Source organism: Schistocerca nitens, chromosome 1 (genome assembly GCF_023898315.1).
Source record: "Schistocerca nitens isolate TAMUIC-IGC-003100 chromosome 1, iqSchNite1.1, whole genome shotgun sequence".
Lineage (NCBI taxonomy): Eukaryota > Metazoa > Arthropoda > Insecta > Orthoptera > Acrididae > Schistocerca > Schistocerca nitens.
Window position 1 is genome coordinate 1016063012 of NC_064614.1, and position 18446 is coordinate 1016081457.

The window sequence follows — 18446 nt, forward strand, 5'->3', positions numbered from 1 at the left end:
TGATTTCTGTGTACTTAAGTGACAACTCGTAAGGATAACACAGCGCAACGAGTCTTTTTTATATCCTATACGTTGTTGATACAACACATGACAGCTGTTGACTGTCATCGCTTGTCGGTGCCATCAAGACTTCGAGTTGTCGCAGGTCTCCCACAGTGTAACCGTCACGACCACAGTGTAACATAGGAGTATGTGTCAGGCTATGGTACCGAAACTCCTATTCATTTTTGTTAAACAAAGTTTTTACAATAATGAGGGTATGCAGTGCCATAAAAGTGATAATAACTTCAAAATTATACCACGTTTGTCTTTATTTAGTTTCTAACGACCCTGGAAGGTATGAAGTTGTTTTACAGCACTCCCATTTAGGTGGTACAACCAAATTTAACTCAGCTATTCCTTCTACAACCCGTAATGCCATATTAGCGAACTTAATTTTTGTGGTATTTAAAGACTATTAAATGATGTGAAAAATGTCTCATCCTAAACGAATTTGTTGGCATGGTTCCTTGAAAGTGAGACAACCTATTTCCATCTTCAATCTAATCTTCTCCATCACTTAAGACATCGCTTACGACATTAGTCTGTAATATTTCCGAAGTTATGGAGACTTTAACATTATGTTTAAAGTTAGTTCAATAGATGCGTTTGCCCTACGATTGTACGTATAAAACATCTGTAGCCCTTTACCACAAGTTAAATGAACGTTACCTTTGGAAACCGTCATTTAATTTAATTTCAGTACTGCATCACAGCTTCTTTCGTTAATATCTGATACAGTTTTGGAATTGGCCAAGTGAGTAGGCCCGTCATGAAACCTGTTATGCTATCACGTTCCTCAGATGATGATAGCAAAATGAAGGGTGATGAATTTAACTCGTTTCAACATTCGAAATACAACTTCAGGAAATTGTATGGTAACTATGTAATCAGCATGAAGTTATCAATGTTGTACTGTTGTTATAAACATGTCTTATGTATAAGAAATAGAATTTACGTTCTACAAATATAGTTGAAGGTCAAAGACTCCGTTACTAGGTGTCGCGATCGAATTGCTTCACTAATTGATAATTGATTATAAAATAATGTCTTGAGCTGAGCTCAACAAAAACCACAGTTTGATAGTTTGGGTAGGGTAGATGCATGACGTAGTAAATGGTAAGATTAACGGTAGTATTGCTAGCATCGGTAGGGAAAGAAACATAAATGAATCTGTAAGAGAGGACCTGGGAGCCGAAGACTTCGCTTTCTTTTTTCTACGATATTGGAGCCGCGCGTCATTCAGTGTTAGTCCACTGAGAGTTTTGTATCCTTACACAACATAAATTCCATTTTATAAGTATTAAAAATTCGTTGACAACGTATCATCTGCACTTTAATTTAACCATAGCACTTACCTTTGATGCAAATACAGTTTACATGCATAAAAATAAAAGAATATATACAATCATTATTATTTTGTAGTCGACAGAACGTTCTTCAGCATGATCAAAGGCAAGAATTTCCTATTATTACCGATAAATGCGAAAGGTGTTTGTAAATAAAAGAAACCTGTTTTATGTAATGTCAACGAGCTATGAAGTGATGTTTGATTTATTGTTTCTCATTTTTAAAAATTATTTTCTATTTTGAGGAAATTGCTTTTCATAGCACTATATGATAAATCTGTATTTTCTTAAACTTTTGCTGCAATATCCCTCTGTTTCACGTTACATACAAACAATTTTCGAACAAAACCTGAATTAAACACTGACAATTTCAATTTTGCTATAAATACCATTTAGTTTTAAGTAATAGACAATAGGGTAACCCGTGTAGAACAAAAATTTTCCATAGGTTACGTTACCCTTTATATATCTTCGCTCAGTTTCTAGACAGTCTACCGCCTCCGGCTTCTAGAGAAATTTAGCAAGACACTGATTGCATACGTGAACGAAGCTGTCGATATGAGGTAAAGTCCGATAGGTAACGCCCATACGACCTTAACTGACCAAGGCTACTAGGAAAACTACCGTCGCCCACGCTTATTTATGATAGTGTACTTAAGCTTACGGCAGTTTTACAACTCTAATCACATGTAACAGTCAAATTCATGATGATTAGAGATATGCAGTTATTTAGTTGGTAATCTCCCGTCAACAAGTGGTGGATGAAGTCTAGATGAGGTTGGAAGCTGATGGTTGTGAGTTGACAGATTCAGGGAATGGGAGTAGGGAAAAAAACTACTAAGAGTTATTGTATATTTAACACACTTCATTATGAACAGACGTGAACCCTCGTTTATGAATGGTTCAGTGAATTCTAATTTTGGACGCAAAATGTCATCAACATTTGCTCCATATTTAACATACTCGGTATTAATAATTATCATTGCACGTATTCTGATGTATATGTCATACCCATGCCGTTCATCGACTATTAGAAATAGAAGAGGAAGGGCACAACGTAACTCCCACTCTGCTCTCCACACCCAGGTACACATTCTAATAAGAGTTCAAGATGTTACTGTGCTGTTTACTTATACATAATGAGACTTTAATATCTCGTTGTTACTTCCATCTAAAACGGAAATGTCTGCATAGTGTACGTTCTACGGCTAAACTAAGTTTTACGTTTAATTAATATGCCAGTCCGAGAACACTCACCAGATTCTTCTATGTTGAGGCGCTCCATTAGCCATTCAATGAGATCGTAACCTAAAAAAAAGAAAAACACCTTTAGTGGGAGGTCGAATAAGTTATTTTGAGTAGATAAATGTTTGAGGCGATCAATTGACACAGATAAACAATGGACTCATAATTAATTGGTGCCTGCAGTAACAAGCAGTTAAACAACAATATTGCATCGTTAGGTACCCTCAAACGAAGTAAAAACTTTGTGTGTATCTACCAATGCAGTGTAAATATTCAATAGCGTATCTGATAAGTAAATAAGTTATAAGAGCAAGCTTCATTATTGCAACAATATTAAACCAGTGACAAAACTTGAGTTGTACTGCAGTTACATAAAGTCTTTAAATTAATACCTGAAACATATTATTAATTGAACTGTGTTTGGAATACACTGCTTACTAGCCACTAAATTCGTTGTATTTATGTTTCTCTCCGTGCCGTATAATCGATACAGCAGCGCAGTCGATGCCATAATTACCAAATGGAAACAATATTGTGACTGAAACAGTTGTGAATAAAAGAAAAATCCTGAAATACTGAAAAAAATAAATACTCCAAAGAAAATAAATGAATAAATAACTTAAAAATCAGATCTCTCTATAATAATAATACAGGGTGATTCAAGAAGAATACCACAACTTTAAAAATGTGTATTTGATGAAAGAAACATAATATAACCTTCTGTTATACATCATTACAAAGAGTATTTAAAAAGTTTTTTTTTTCACTCAAAAACAAGTTCAGAGATGTTCAATATGGCCCCCTCCAGACACACGAGCAATATCAACCCGATACTCCAACTCGTTCCACACTCTCTGTAGCATATCAGGCGTAACAGTTTGGATAGCTGCTGTTATTTCTCGTTTCAAATCATCAATGGTGGCTGGGAGAGGTGGCCGAAACACCATATCCTTAACATACCCCCATAAGAAAAAATCGCAGGGGGTAAGATCAGGACTTCTTGGAGGCCAGTGATGATGTGCTCTGTCACGGGCTGCCTGGCGGCCGATCCATCGCCTCGGGTAGTTGACGTTCAGGACTCTCCAAACAGTTGATTGTGGAATTTGCAGCTCTCTGCTAGCTCTGCGAGTCGATTTTCCTGGGCTGCGAACAAGTGCTTGCTGGTTGCGTGCTACATTTTCATCACTCGTTCTCGGCCGTCCAGAACTTTTCCCTTTGCACAAACACCCATTCTCTGTAAACTGTTTATACCAACGTTTAATACACCACCTATCAGGAGGTTTAACACCATACTTCGTTCGAAATGCACGCTGAACAACTGTCGTCGATTCACTTCTGCCGTACTCAATAACACAAAAAGCTTTCTGTTGAGCGGTCGCCATCTTAGCATCAACTGACGCTGACGCCTAGTCAACAGCGCCTCAAGCGAACAAATGTACAACTAAATGAAACTTTATAGCTCCCTTAATTCACCGACAGATAGTGCTTAGCTCTGCCTTTTGTCGTTGCAGAGTTTTAAATTCCTAAAGTTGTGGTATTCTTTTTGAATCACCCTGTAGTATAATAACTATTATAATTATTATATGTAACTAGTACGCAAACGCTGTACTTGTACGATGCTATTTAACAAACATTTAATTATGATAATGTTGTCATATACTGAAATCTTAATTTTTGCCAAATTCTCTTGTGTTTGTAAAGAATATATTTTATCCCAGCAGTTGGTTTACCTACTAAACATTAACCTTTGAAGCGACGAAAATAAATTAGTAACAAATGCACTAACTTAATTTCGAAGTAATTAATAGCTTAGGTAAAACATTTCTACTAAAATTTACGCGAACTCACTAGTGCAATTGTGTAGAAATAATTACTGTATATGAAAGTTCATTCAGAGATGAATTTCCATTCCCTATTCAATCACCCATAAATGTAAATCTTCATTGGTAATTTGTGAATATCAAAAGAACAAAAAGATACAAATTCAGTTTTGATTATTGTAATTTTATAAAAGGAGCTTGTTGGAAGCCATGCTAGGTTCAGTCTACGGTGAGTTTTGAACAGAGCAATATCTATTTCCGCCAATACCGTAGTATGTACCGCAGTCGATTTAGTATAGATTACAACCGGAAAGTGTAAATCGTTTTACCTTAGTTTTGCGTCCGAGAGATTATTCAACAATTTCGTGACTGTTTTAAACGATTAGCAGAACGTGTAATTTTTCTCATTAACTGCATGAAACTTCAGTAATGATTATAAGCAACTGTGACAATGAGACTACGTATTTAATGATGTTGTTTTCAAACGTTATAAGTGCTACGCATATTTCACTCGTTCTGATACGATTCTCTGCTTGAAAAGACAATGTAATGAGTGATTTATACAGTGACTGTGTTAATGATTTTCTGCCACACTGTGACTGATTACGTTATGATTAGGTTACTGCCCTCGAGTAAGATTATATGACATCAACTGAGTGAGGTATGTGGTTACTTGTTTATCTGCGCATAATTGAAGTAGATGAGACTCGAAATGGCTATAAACAGTAGCTTATACGGCATCCAAGAGCAATTAAAGTGTGTGAATTGCAATTTGGGTGTATACTACATTATTTGCTGTAGATTTTTCCCACCACTAACATTTCAACCAGTTTCGACGGAGGCGCTGCTATTGAGGCTGACTGCACAGGGAGAACAGGTAACTTCATCGGGACCAATTTCCTCCACATACTCTCCCTCCATTCGTTTTTTATTCTTTAAGAAACGATGATAACAAAATATTAATTGATGGTATTATAGTACCATCGAAATGTAGCGTAGTTAGATGTAAACAATTATTCCAATGGATCAAGTATCGTTAACTTTCGGGACGTTTAAGTCAGATAAAACCAAGTCGAAGCAATATATGATGTACATCTACTTCCATAAATTAAGGAAAAATCCAAAAGCTGCAGTGTGTGGTGAAAGCTAAGGCGTGCACAATGCTACCACACGCAAGTCAGAGTCACTCCCACCGGTTTGAGTCACGTGTACACAGCAGACAACCGAATAAGAGTAGCACACAAAGAGAAAAAGCAGTTGGAAATATTGTCTTGGCCGTATGGTGTCGACGGTTCATTTACCGAAAAAACGACTATTGAAAATTTGGAAGCAAATAAAATCCAAGTGTGGTCGAGTTGTTAAATTTTCATCTTTCTCTTATTCGAAAATTATTCCTTATATCTTATTATACCTTATTATCTTTAGTGATAGTTTCAGTATCCAGAAGTTCAGCTAAGGACTAGTAAGGCATAAAGACACTCCGTGGCCAATATTTGCTGCCACTCTCTCTGAGGGAACACCGTACTGCTTGAGCAACGTTCAGTCTGCAGGACAGACACTCTGTAATAATTTTTTACACTTTAATTCTCAGTTGTGAATCGTTAAATTTTCAGGATTTCCCTTCATGAGTGATAGAAGCTGTATTTCCGGCTGTCCTGCGTGGTTGCGGGTCCATGCTTTTTTACGATAGTTTGTTCTATATTGCTACGAGCGATGATTTCAGATCTATATCTTATGTGATCATCAATTGTAACATTTGACGTAAATGACTAGTTCAGTCTCCAAAATGTTGTCCAGAATAATAGAATCGCCAACGGACTGGACATGTAGATATAAAATATGTGCTCAAAAGTATCCGGATTTCATATTAGGTGCATTGTGTTGCCATCTGCTGCCAGGTGCTCCATATCAGCGACTTCAGTAGTCATTAGTCACACTGAGAGAGTAGAATGGGGTGCTCCGAGGAACTTAAAGGGTGTCACAAGTATCCTACGTCTGTACACGAGATTTCCACACTCCTAAATATCTCTAGGTCCACTGCTTCCGATGAGACAGTGAATTGGAAACGTGAAGGGACACGTACAGCACAAAAGCGTATAGGTCGACCTCGTCTGTTGACAGAGAGAGACCGCTGCATTTGAAGAGGGTCATAATGTCCAATAGGCAGACATCTACCCAGACCATCACACAGGAATTCCAAACTGCATCAGGATTCACTGCAGCTACTATGAAGCTAGGCGGGAGGTGAGAGAACTTGGATTTCATGATCGAGCGGCTGCTCATAAACCACACATCACGCCGGTAAATTCCAAACAACGCCTCGCTTGGTGTAAGGAGCGTAAATATTGGAAGACTGAACCGTGGAAAAACGGTACACAATGTGGCGATCCGATGGCAGGGTGTAGGTAGGGCGAATGCCCGGTGAACTTCATCTGCCAGCGTGTGTAGTGCCAACAGTAAAATTCTGGGGCGGTAGTGTTATGGTGTGGTCGTGTTTTTCATGGAGGCGGCTTGCACCCCTTGTTGTCTTGCGTGGTACTATCATAGTACAAGCCTACATTGATGTTTTTAGCATCTTCTTGCTCGCACTGTTGAAGAACAAATCGGGGATGGCGATTGCATTTTTCAACACGATCGAGCACCTGTTCATAATGCACGGCCTGTGGCAGACTAGTTACACGACAATAAAATCCCCAATAAATCTTCCAGCACCTGATTGATCGTATGCTTGCGAGAGCGGAAGCTGTCATCAAGGCTAACAGTGGGCCAACACCATACTGAATTCCAGCATTGCCAATGGAGGGCACCACGAACTTTTAAGTCATTTTCAACCAGGCGTCCCGATACTTTTGATCACATAGTGTATATCTTCCACTTTCCATTTCAGTACCAAACATATACTTCTAGTGAAACATTCAGAAGTTTGTAGAAGCGTTACTGAGCAAAATTTCTGTTCTGGGAGTTATTGACTCAAATACTAAACAATATTTTTTTTTTGCAGATGGCTGTTTTATGTTACGCACGTAAATTATTGTTAATATATCTTTTGTTAGGGGCAGGGAGGGGGAGAAGTGGGGAGAGGGGTATGAGTCTTCCGGCTTCTGACTGATTAGATGCAGCCAACTAAGAATTACTGCCTTGCGACAGCCTCTTATTATAACGGATTATAAAACTATATCTTTCCTATGAACAGGAAAATTTTAAGTTTTTATAATAAAAAATTTGTAATTTTGAATTGAAAGAAATCGAAGGCATATTAATGGCTTGAAAATATTATTTCAGAGTGTCTATATTATTACGCTGATAGTGAAACATTGAGGCTATACAGCTGTGAACGAATTGTACAATATTTTATAGAATCTTACATACACTGATGGAAAAAAAAATCTCTGCACCAAGAAGGAGATGTGCAATCTAAACGAAAGTTGGTAGGTCTACGAGTATTTCCACATCTGAAAGATGATGTCTATTCAAATCTCGCGCCAGTCGCATAAGAGTGGCGCTAGTAGCCCCACAACGATGAATGCAAATCAGGTTTGCTTTAAATAAACACTGTAACGATCGTGAGTGTTAGTTACCTTTGAGACTGGACGTGGTGAATCGATGCTAGTGAAGAATGCCTTTAAGGCGACAAACACGCCATTATCTGCACCTTACTGATTTTGTACGACGTCATGTAACAGGATTAGGAGAAGCTGGCTTTTCCTTCTGGAATACTGCAGAAAGACTTGGCAGGACAGTAGCCACTTTAAATGACAGCTGGCAGTGGTGGTCACGAGAATTTACGGTCGCAAGAAGACCAGGTTCCGGTCGGTCACGTGGCACTACGGAGAGGGAAGACACTCGTGTTCGGCGTGTGGCTGAGTCGCATCGTGCTGCATCTGCAGCAGCATTTTGAGCAATAGTTGGCTTCACAATGACACAGTGAACTGTTGCAAATCGGTTACTTCAAGGACTGCCCCGAGCCAGACACCATGCAACGTGCATTCCACGACCCCGAACCATCGCCATCTGCGACTTCGGCGGTGTCAAGCGAGAGTTCATTAGAGGGCAGGGTGGTGGTCTGTTGTGTTTTCTGATGAAAGCTGGTTCTGCTTCGGTGCCAGTGATTGGTTAGAAGGAGGCCAGTTGAGAACCTGCTGCCAACCTGTCTGCGTGCTAGACACGCTGGGCCTACGAGGGGGACCCAAAAGAAACTGGACTCCGAGGGCGCTGCCACTCGTAGACGTAGTGCAGGGTTCTCACGCTAGATGGTGCTGGTAGAGACCTTCATGAAATACCCGTGCAGACGGCGTCAGTGTAGAGCTGAACGTGCAAGTGTGGTATTGTGTTTCTCTGACTGTTGGCGGGTTACCTCTGCGAAGTCGTTATGGCAACCTTAAAAGAACAAAGAGTGTGTGTGTGAAATTTCTTCTTAAAAAACTGCAACGGAGACACACCAAATGCTTCAGGAAGCTTTCCAGGGGGACGCTATGAGCCGCACACAGGTTTTCGAGTGGTTTGGGTGCTTTAAACGTGGTGAGATGTGTGTTGAAGACCAAGCTCGTTCTGGACGCCCTTCAACATCGCGAAATGAGGAGATCATTGAAAATGTCTGCCAAAAGATCAACGAGGATCGTCGCTAAACGATCGACCAAATTTCAGCAGAGACAGGAATCAGTTGGAGCTCGTGCCAGCGGATTTTGAGTGAGGACTTGCACATGAGACGTGTTGCTGCTAAATTTGTTCTGCGCCTTCTCACACAGGAGCAAAAAACCATCCGCATGAATGTGTGTCAGGACTTGAAAACAGAGACTGCACGCGATCCAAACTTCTTGAACAAAGTCATTACAGGGGAAGAGAGTTGGTGTTACGGGTATGACCCAGAATCCAGGCAAGCGTCAAGCCAGAGGAGGACTCCCAACTCTCCCAGACCAAAAAAAGCAAGGCAAGTGAGGTCTAATGTGAAGACGATGATCATTGTCTTTTTTGATGCTCGTGGAATTGTGCATCGGGAATTCGTACCCCCTGGCCAGACTGTTACCCAGCACTTCTACTTGGATGTTTTAAGGCGTCTGCGAGAGGATGTGAGGAGGAAACGCCCGGAACTTTGGCGATCAGGTGACTGGTTTCTGCATCACGACAACGCTCCACCACACACGGCCTTACGAGTGACCCACTATTTGACATCTCAGAGGTGGTCTGTCGTTCCCCACGCTCCGTATTCGCCGGACCTAGCCCCGTGCGACTTTTTCCTATTTCCACGAATGAAAAAAACGCTAAAAGGGGAGCGTTATGACGATGTGGAGGCGGTAAAAACAGCTTCGCAAAGGGTACTGGACAATATCAAACTTGAAGAGTTCCAAACATGCTTCCAACAGTGGGAAAAGAGACTTGACAAGTGCATTGCATGTAATGGAGAGTATTTTGAAGGTGACTGAAGTAATTTTGTAAAAAGGTTCATCAATAAATTTTTTATGACAACAATCCGGTTTCTTTTGGGTCCCCCCTCGTACACCTGGAGTTATGGCCTGGGGTGCGATTTCGTACAACAGCAAGAGCACGCTCGCGGTTATTCCACGCACTCTGCAGAAATTTACACGCCCTGTTGTGCTGCCATTCATGAACAGCATTCCACGTGGTTTTTCCAACAGGATAACGCTGTCTACATACTGCTGCTGCAACTCAGAATGCTTTACAGAGTGTCGACACGTTGCCCCCGTCTGCTCGATTACCAGATGTGTCTCCAAACGGTGGGCACGCGCTGCCTGCTGCTAAGGAGGTGATTGTTTTTGCTGATGTGACTTGCAATAACGACTGCGCGAAACGCCGCTATCTCGTTCGGGATGCTACGGCAGACACTCTCTATTGTTTTCAATGGCTTATCTCACGCTTACATTAACTTGTGATCTTGCAATGTTCAAATGGCTCTTAGCACTATGGGACTTAACATCTGAGGTCATCAGTACCCTAGAACTTAGAACTACTTAAACCTAACTAACCTAAGGACATCACAGACAGCTCTGCCCGAGACAGGATTCGAACCTCCGACCGTAGCAGTCGCGCGGTTCCGGAGTGAAGAGCCTAGAACCGCTCGGCCACCGCGGCCGGCCTTGCAATGTTGATCACTCAAACATGTTACCTAGACAAATGTATTCCTGAAATTTCATTACTCTATAGTAATTAATTTTTGGTGTTTTTGATTTTCTAAAATCCATCTAGCACGATCTAGATTTAGAAATTAATATTAGTTTGCAAGAAAAACAGTCTGGATCGAAAGAAACTGAAATACCAGGTCCTGTGTCTTCTGAAACTGAAAAGTACAAACGAGCTCTGCTAATCTAAAGCAGTACTGAATTTTCGCAACAACAGCTTATAGTATTTTGGTAACAGGAAGTTGGAGAGTTAACGTTGCTCTGACACCCAATATAGCTAATCTGGTATCCAGTCCTATGAGATAACGGAGACTTCAGAGCTACCGAAATCATGTTTCTCGAGGCATACAGAATTTCAATGCGTACAATTATCCTATGTATTGGTTGTTCGGGTCCTGGCTAATTGTTGAACCAGTAAATTAAAATTTGGCAACCATTCGGTAGCAACCACGGCACCCTGCGAAGTACGTACTAACATATTCTTCTTTACAATTCCCTCTGCTGTTTTGCTGGAGTAATAAATTAGCTCTTTACACCGCTGCGACCGAATCTGGCTGGCCTCTGATAAAGTCGCTAGGAAGGGGCAGAGGAGATAAACAGAAATTGCCTGCTGCGGTTGAACTGGTGCGCTGCTAATAGCGGTGCTCCCAGCAATGGCGGGCAATCTGCTCTTGTCCACGTTCTTTTTATTGTGTAAATCCTGTGGATAGCGATACTTAACATGAACAAGGTTACTGACGGATATAGCTTTCTGAATGGTGGGGCAAATCACACGTACCGGTGATTACGACATAATTGTGTTGCCTCGTTGAGAGTGTTTTCTCTTTGCGTCATTTTCCTTATACATACACCAACGATTTAATAATATTCTAGTTACTCCAAGTAACAGATTAACAATGTGTCCATTTTCACTTTGCTAACAATAAATAAAGTGCCGTCTCATATCTCCACTAAGCAGTCAGTTTATATCTTGCCTTCTACGCGTCTCTGTTCTTAGAATACATTTCATGATCATTAAAATAGTTTTCTGTGTCAGTCACTTGCTTTTCATACCACTGCGCATTTCGATGGTTCACAGCATCATCTTCAGCTGGAGGATTACATTCTTGGTGCTGTTTCAGAACACCAATTCGTTTCGACAGCAGCAGAGCAAGTGAAAAACACACTTTGCTTCGTCATTAGAGGTAAAGCAGAAACAAACAGATGCCTCATACTGTTATATGTTACGATGTTATCTGTTACGATTACTCTTCGCTGTGTATGACGTATTACACCGGTTTTTTAGTTTATAACTATAAAGTAAAGAAACAGTGAGAGCTAGTCAAACCTAATGTTTGGACATTCATTGCTTCCTTCGTTAATCTCTTGGAGACTGTTACATGGCCAAGATGTTTCTCATTATTAAGGTTTCCAGGAGGCCGCCATGTCTTCTCCTGTCTTCTGGGTATCTGTTTTATTTTATAAAGTACTGACATTACTTGAAGAAGGAATGTTCAAGGCAACTAGAGTACCATATGATTGACCTGTAACTTGTTCTAATTTTACTTTTACTTTATCTCCTTTATAATGTTATATGTGTCAGAGCCATGTCCATTGAAGAGTGAATGTTTGGTTACAAATTATGAAGTTGAATTTAATCTAGTTTCAGACCGTTAACCATCGTTACAGACTCGATGGAGACCAATAAGCTAGGGTCATCAGTTCGCTACTAACTCCACAGGACAGAAGCAGTCCGCCCAATTCTCTGTGTGGGGGGTAAATTTTGTGTTCAAGTGTGAGAAAGTGTTCTAAATGTTTGTGTAGCATGTATTTGAGGCGGAACTTGGGAACCAGCTCTGTATTCACGTAGAGGGCTGTGGAAAACTGCCTAAAAACCACATCCAGGCTGCACGGCACACCAATCTCTCGTCGTTAACCCGTCGGGCGGATACGATCCAGGACTGGCATACCTCTCCGTTCTAGAAGTGGTCACTTTAACACGCACGACCACCCTGGAAACTACTACTGATTCGAAGCTGTTAAAGGAAGTATACTGCAAACTCTGGTAAGATGTAGAAAAAGTTATGATTTTAACTAGAAGTATTCTGTAGAAAATGCTTTTTATTTGCATTGTTTGAATATGTACGTCCAAAAAGTTGTGTAAGTGATTTTATTCCTGACGTATAAGTGACGTCAGCGCAGTGAGTACGGTATCAGCTTGAACTAACAGCTGTAAACATCGTATGTGCATTCTGGCCAGTCGGTTGTCAGCAGGAAATTTTAAGTAGTGGGCGTGCGATCGGAGTGTGTCAAGGTTGCTGTGCCACAAATCGCGGGACAGCAACACCTCTAAATCAAGTTTTCGTGACATTCTCTAAAAGATTTTGAAGAGAAATGTGTATGCAAAGTTCGGCCCGCACACCTTGACTTCCGAACAAAACGACGCATGGACGCCTGCCGCGACTTGACTGAAATGCAGAATGTGGACAACTCTTTTTCGGTAAAAAGTCATCAAGTTTGATGAGGCTTGGTGTTATCAATACGAACCTACCACAAAATGACAAACTACAGAATTTCAAGTGGAGTCAACGCTTTGACGACATAAACGACATTCAAGGCATGTGATACGTGGCTTGAGAAACGCCTAAGAGAACTATTCTGACATTTCGACATAGTTTTGTGTGCTGAACTCGTGTAGATCACCTGCAGCATTAAAACCGTCAACTAAACTTTTCCTGTTTTTTATTAATCCAGTCTCAAAACTTTTTGGATTGACGGGGTAGGCATTTTGAAGTGCGTGATCCAGAGTCAGTCTAATAAGAACAAAAGACCTTTGTGACGAAACCTGTGTGACGAACTTTACTTTTGTCGATGGTATAATAAATCATACGAATGTTATGATTTTTTTGTGTGCGCCAGACTAGCTCTTGTGTCAGAGGAGGAGGGTTAAGCGCAGGCCGTGTAGTGTTCTCCCTGTGTTGTCCTCTTAATTGTTCCGAAATCATGATCAAAAATGACGGAATCTTAAAGAGACTCTGGTCCTGTAGATGTCTGTCGAAGGAGGTGTGCTTCAATTATGCACTAGAAAACGCCATTTTATCTATACGAAAATCATGTATTGGTCGACTTAGTTATTCGAGACGTTAAGTAAATGTCAGCATATGGTGAGACTAGAATACGTAATCACTGATTTTCATGTAAATTATCACCCTGGACTTTCTCGCCTTGATCCTTACAGAGAATTTTTGCTCGGTATGATGTTTATTGCCGGTTACCGGTGAGGCGAGTTGGGACCCACAGTTCCTGTGACGATTTGAATTCAATTAATTTCTTCTAACTATTAGAAAAATATCAGCACCAATAATTAGCCGATCACGGACGAGCTGAACTACGCGCAGCTCTGTACCAGCCAGCAACAATAATAAGGCTTTATGAGTGAAAATAATAACTGTGTGTAAGGGAAATGTTCGGTACAAGTGATGGATTTAACTATCTACAAATAAAATTCAAAGGACATAGTTATCCAGGCCACAAGTCAAAATTTGAACATAAGATCCTTAACACGAGGCTCAAATCCGCAGGCCCCTCCCCCCCCCCCCCCCCCCCCCCCCGCAAAAAAAACCTACGGACTTATTGCATACATTATGTGCGTCGACTGGGGAAGGAGTCTTTTGTCTGCAATACTTTATGTACCCCTGTTTTTATTACACATTGTCGAGTAACTTCAGTGATTTCAGCGGTGAACAATGATAACATATGCAGCTACATTTGATGCATAACGTAGTGCGATGGAACTCATGTACGCAAAATACTAATATCTCTTGGTCCTATCCTGCACAGTTTACTGCGTAGGAACAGTTTACCCAGCGACCAGCCGTAGAGTTCGAAGACAACACGCCTGAATGGTGAGCTAATTGCAGCAAGTTTCGCCGTTAACCAGAAGCCGTATGCCCTGGAGATCTCTCTGCAACCAGCGCAGGAAATGTATGAATACAGATGTGCGTTAAGAGATGCCTGCAAATATGGCTGGAACTGTGAGCTATGTGCCCCAGTACCCCAGACGCCACGCGACCCCTAGAGAGCTGTTAGCCCACCGGCAGCGAGCTAACTACTGCAAGGCGCCTCTGCTGACACGGAGAACGTTCTTGCAAACTTGCAAATATGAATTGAAGAGACCGCACAGTTGAGTTTTGGGGTTTCTCACTTCACTTTCAAAAACTGATAGTGAGGACAAACTAGAGATACTAATTACAGCATATAAAGAGGAGGAGGATATTTCAGTAATAACAACAGAGTACTAGTAATAAGGAAATGTAAATAACAACAGAAGGAAGGGAGGTGGTTCAAATGACTCTGAGCACTATGGGACTTAACATCTGAGGTCATCAGTCTCCTAGAACTTAGAACTACTTAAACCTAAGTAACCTAAGGACATAACACACATCCATGCCCAAGGCAGGATTCGAACCTGCGACCGTAGCAGTCGCGCGGTTCCGGACTGAAGTGCCTACAACCGCTCGGCCATAGAAAGAAGAAGTTAGCCATTACTAGAAAAGTGTATGAAGGAGGTGACAAATAATGTGACACTTTTTAAGTAACAGTAAGTCATCTTAATGGCTAGGGTACACTATGTACCCATTCCTTTTCGTACTAGCTTTAGGGGTCTCGTGCATGACACATGAAGTACTAACGATCCAGACTCCTTTTCAGGGTACACTTCGGATCCGAATACAGTTCAGCTGCAGAAACGGAAACAATCTGACATTTTACTAGACCAGTCATATCTCTGTATCGAATCGTTCCCCTCCTCTGTGACACACCACTTCCTTCCGCCGTAGGCACGCGTTAGCTGGTCTGCTTGCTCTTCTTTGACAGTCTGTGACAATAATGAAGTTATTTCATTCAAGAAACGAAATTTCAGTAGCTGGAATGTTCTGAAGCCCTCCCACCAAGAAGGACCAAATGCTGAACCTTCTTTCAGGATGGGGTCAGGTGCATATGCGGCCAAGGGCGTCCGTACCCGGTGGCTAGGGTAGGTTGTCTCCTCTCCCCCCCCCCCCCCCCCAACCTCCCGCTCCAACTAGCTCTCAAGGAAAGGGAAAAGTAATGTAGAAAGGTATTTTTCTTTCATGAAAATTGCCCACGTGTGAGGAAGACTCGCGCACTGTGGGTTCAGTGCAAACTTATATCGTCTATCCTTGGAATCAAGAACCTCTACTTTTTTTGCCTGTTTTCGATGTAGATACTGGCAATGTATGAGCCATGGGAATTGAAAAACCTATCAAAATCTCTACGGTATGTACACTGGTCAGCCAAATCATTAAGACCACAGCCGACCGTGATGTAGGATGCCGCCTGGTGGCGTTGCGAGAACGTGAGGCGGCAACAAAAGTACGTAAGCGGAGCGGACATGGTCAGAGGATCACCCTAGCGATGACATGGGCTGTGAATGGGGAACTCCACTGAGATAAGCGACTTTGACAAAGGGCAGATTAGTATTACGCAGAGCCTTGAAAGAATATCTCGAAAACGAAGGTGGTCGAATGTTCAAGTACTACTGTCGTGAGAACGTCTGCTCTGTAAAGTAGGATAGACGGTGATCTGTGGCATCTCTGTCGAAAGATCGCAATACTGGTTCACACACATGTGTTTTGGAGTACACCGTACGTAGTACACTGTTGAAAATGCAGCTCCACAGCAGACTACTTCTACGTTTTCATATGTTGGCGCCTAGGCATCATCAATTACGACTGCAGTGAGCACAGGACAATCGGAATTCGACCGTCGACCAATGGAAACGAGTCGGCTCTTCGGGTGCATCATATTTTCGGTCGTGGTAGCATCAAAAACAACGTCATCGAGGTGAATGGCGGCTCGAGACGTGCAGCGCGCCACGAACGCAAGATTTTGGGATGAGTATTATGCTATAGGAGACATTCTCCTGCCCTTGCGTGAAACATATGGTAGTAATCTAAGACACGCTGACAGTTGCTAACTACCTGCATCCCTTCATGCTTGAAGTCTTCCCCGACGGCGATGTCATCTTTCAGCAGTGTAACTGTCCGTGTCTCGTAGACAGAGCCGTGCTACAGTCGTTTGTGAAGTATTATAGTGAACTCAGGCGGGTGTCTCGGCGACCAAATTCGCCTGATGTAAAACCCATGGATCTGATCTTGGTCGCTAATGGGCGCCATTACCGCATACGGAAATCAGAGGCCTATTATTTACACGAATTACACTTTGTGATCAAAAGTATCCGGACATCCCCAAAACATATGTTTTTCATATTAGGTGCGTTCTGCTGCCACCTACTGCCAGGTACTCCATATCAGTGTCCTCAGTAGTCATTAGACATCGTGGAAGAGCAGAATGGAGCACTCCGTGGAACTCACGGACTTCGAACGTTGTCAGGTGTGATTGGGTGTCACTTGTGTCATACGTCTGTACGCGACATTTCCACACTCCTAAACATCCCTAGGTCCACTGCTTCCGATGAGACAGTGAAGTGGAAACGTGAAGGGACACGTACAGCACAAAAGCGTACAGGTCGACCTCGTCTGTTGACTGACAGAGACCGCCGGCAGTTGAAGAGGGTCGTAATGTCTAATAGGTAGACATCTATCCCGACCATCACACAGGAATTCCAAATTGCATCAGGATCCAATGCAAATACTATGACAGTTAGTCGGGAGGTGAGACAACTTGGATTTCATGGTCGAGCGGCTGCGCATAAGCCACACATCACGCCGGTAAATGCCAAACAACGCCTCGCTTGATGTAAGGAGCGTAAACATTGGACGATTGAACAGTGGAAAAACATTGTGTGGAGTGACGAATCACGTTAGACAATGTGGCGATCCGGTGGCAGTGTGTGGGTATGGCGAATGCCTGGTGAACGTCATCTGCCAGCATGTGTAGTGCCAAAAGTAAAATTCGGAGGCGGTGATGTTATGGTGTGGTCATGTTTTCATGGAGGGGATTGCACCCCTTGTTGTTTTGCGTGGCACTATCACAGCACAGGCCTACATTGATGTTCTAAGCACCTTCTTGCATCCCACTGTTGAAGAGCAATTCGGTGATGGCAATTGCATCTTTCAACGCGATCGAGAATCTGTTCATAATGCACGGCCTGTGGCTGAGTGGTTACACTACAATAACCTCCCTGTAATAGACTGGCCTGCACATAGTCCTGACCAGAATCCAATAGAAGACCTTTGGGATGTTTTGAAACGCCAGCTTCGTGCCAGGCCTCACCGACCGACATCGATACCTCTCCTCAGTGCAGCACACCGTGCAGATTGGGCTGCCACTCCCCAAGAAATCTTCCAGCACCTGATTGAAAGTATGCTTGCGAGCGTGGATGGTGTCATCAAGGCTAAGGTTGGGCCAACACCATATTGAATTACAGCATTACGAACGGAGGTTGCCACGAACTTGTACGTCATTTTCAGCCAGGTGTCCGGATACTTTTGATCACATAGTGTACATGACCGTGCGTAAAAGTCTAATGCAACATGCTTCTACAAAACTACCAACAATCGGTCGAATCTCTGATACGCAGAAGCAGTGATGTATTTCGCTCCAAAGACGGAAAAAACAAGTTGTTAAGCAGTTTGTGCCGTCCTTGTGGCCGAGCGGTTCTAGGTGCTTCAGTCTGGAACCGCCCGACCGCTACGGTCGCAGGTTCGAATCCTGCCTCGGGCATGGATCTGTTTGATGTCCTTAGTTAGGTTTAAGTAGTTCTAAGTTCTAGGGGACCGATGACCTCAGATGTCAAGTCCCATAGTGCTCAGAGCTATTTGAAATTTTATGCAGTTTGTCATAATGTTTTGGCTGACAACCTACGCTTCTAGGTTTTAATGACAAAAAGATATTTTTTA

At 42.1% G+C, this 18446-nt stretch overlaps 1 protein-coding gene across 1 annotated transcript in view; it reads right to left on the reverse strand.

Moving 5' to 3' along the window:
• LOC126221264 (regulator of G-protein signaling 11) overlaps nucleotides 1–18446 on the reverse strand; it is a 289957-nt gene that overhangs the window by 228663 nt on the left and 42848 nt on the right. The window contains exon 2 of the mRNA XM_049942176.1: nucleotides 2646–2696. Within this exon, the coding sequence (XP_049798133.1) occupies nucleotides 2646–2696 (51 nt within the window). The remainder of the gene's footprint in view (nucleotides 1–2645; nucleotides 2697–18446) is intronic.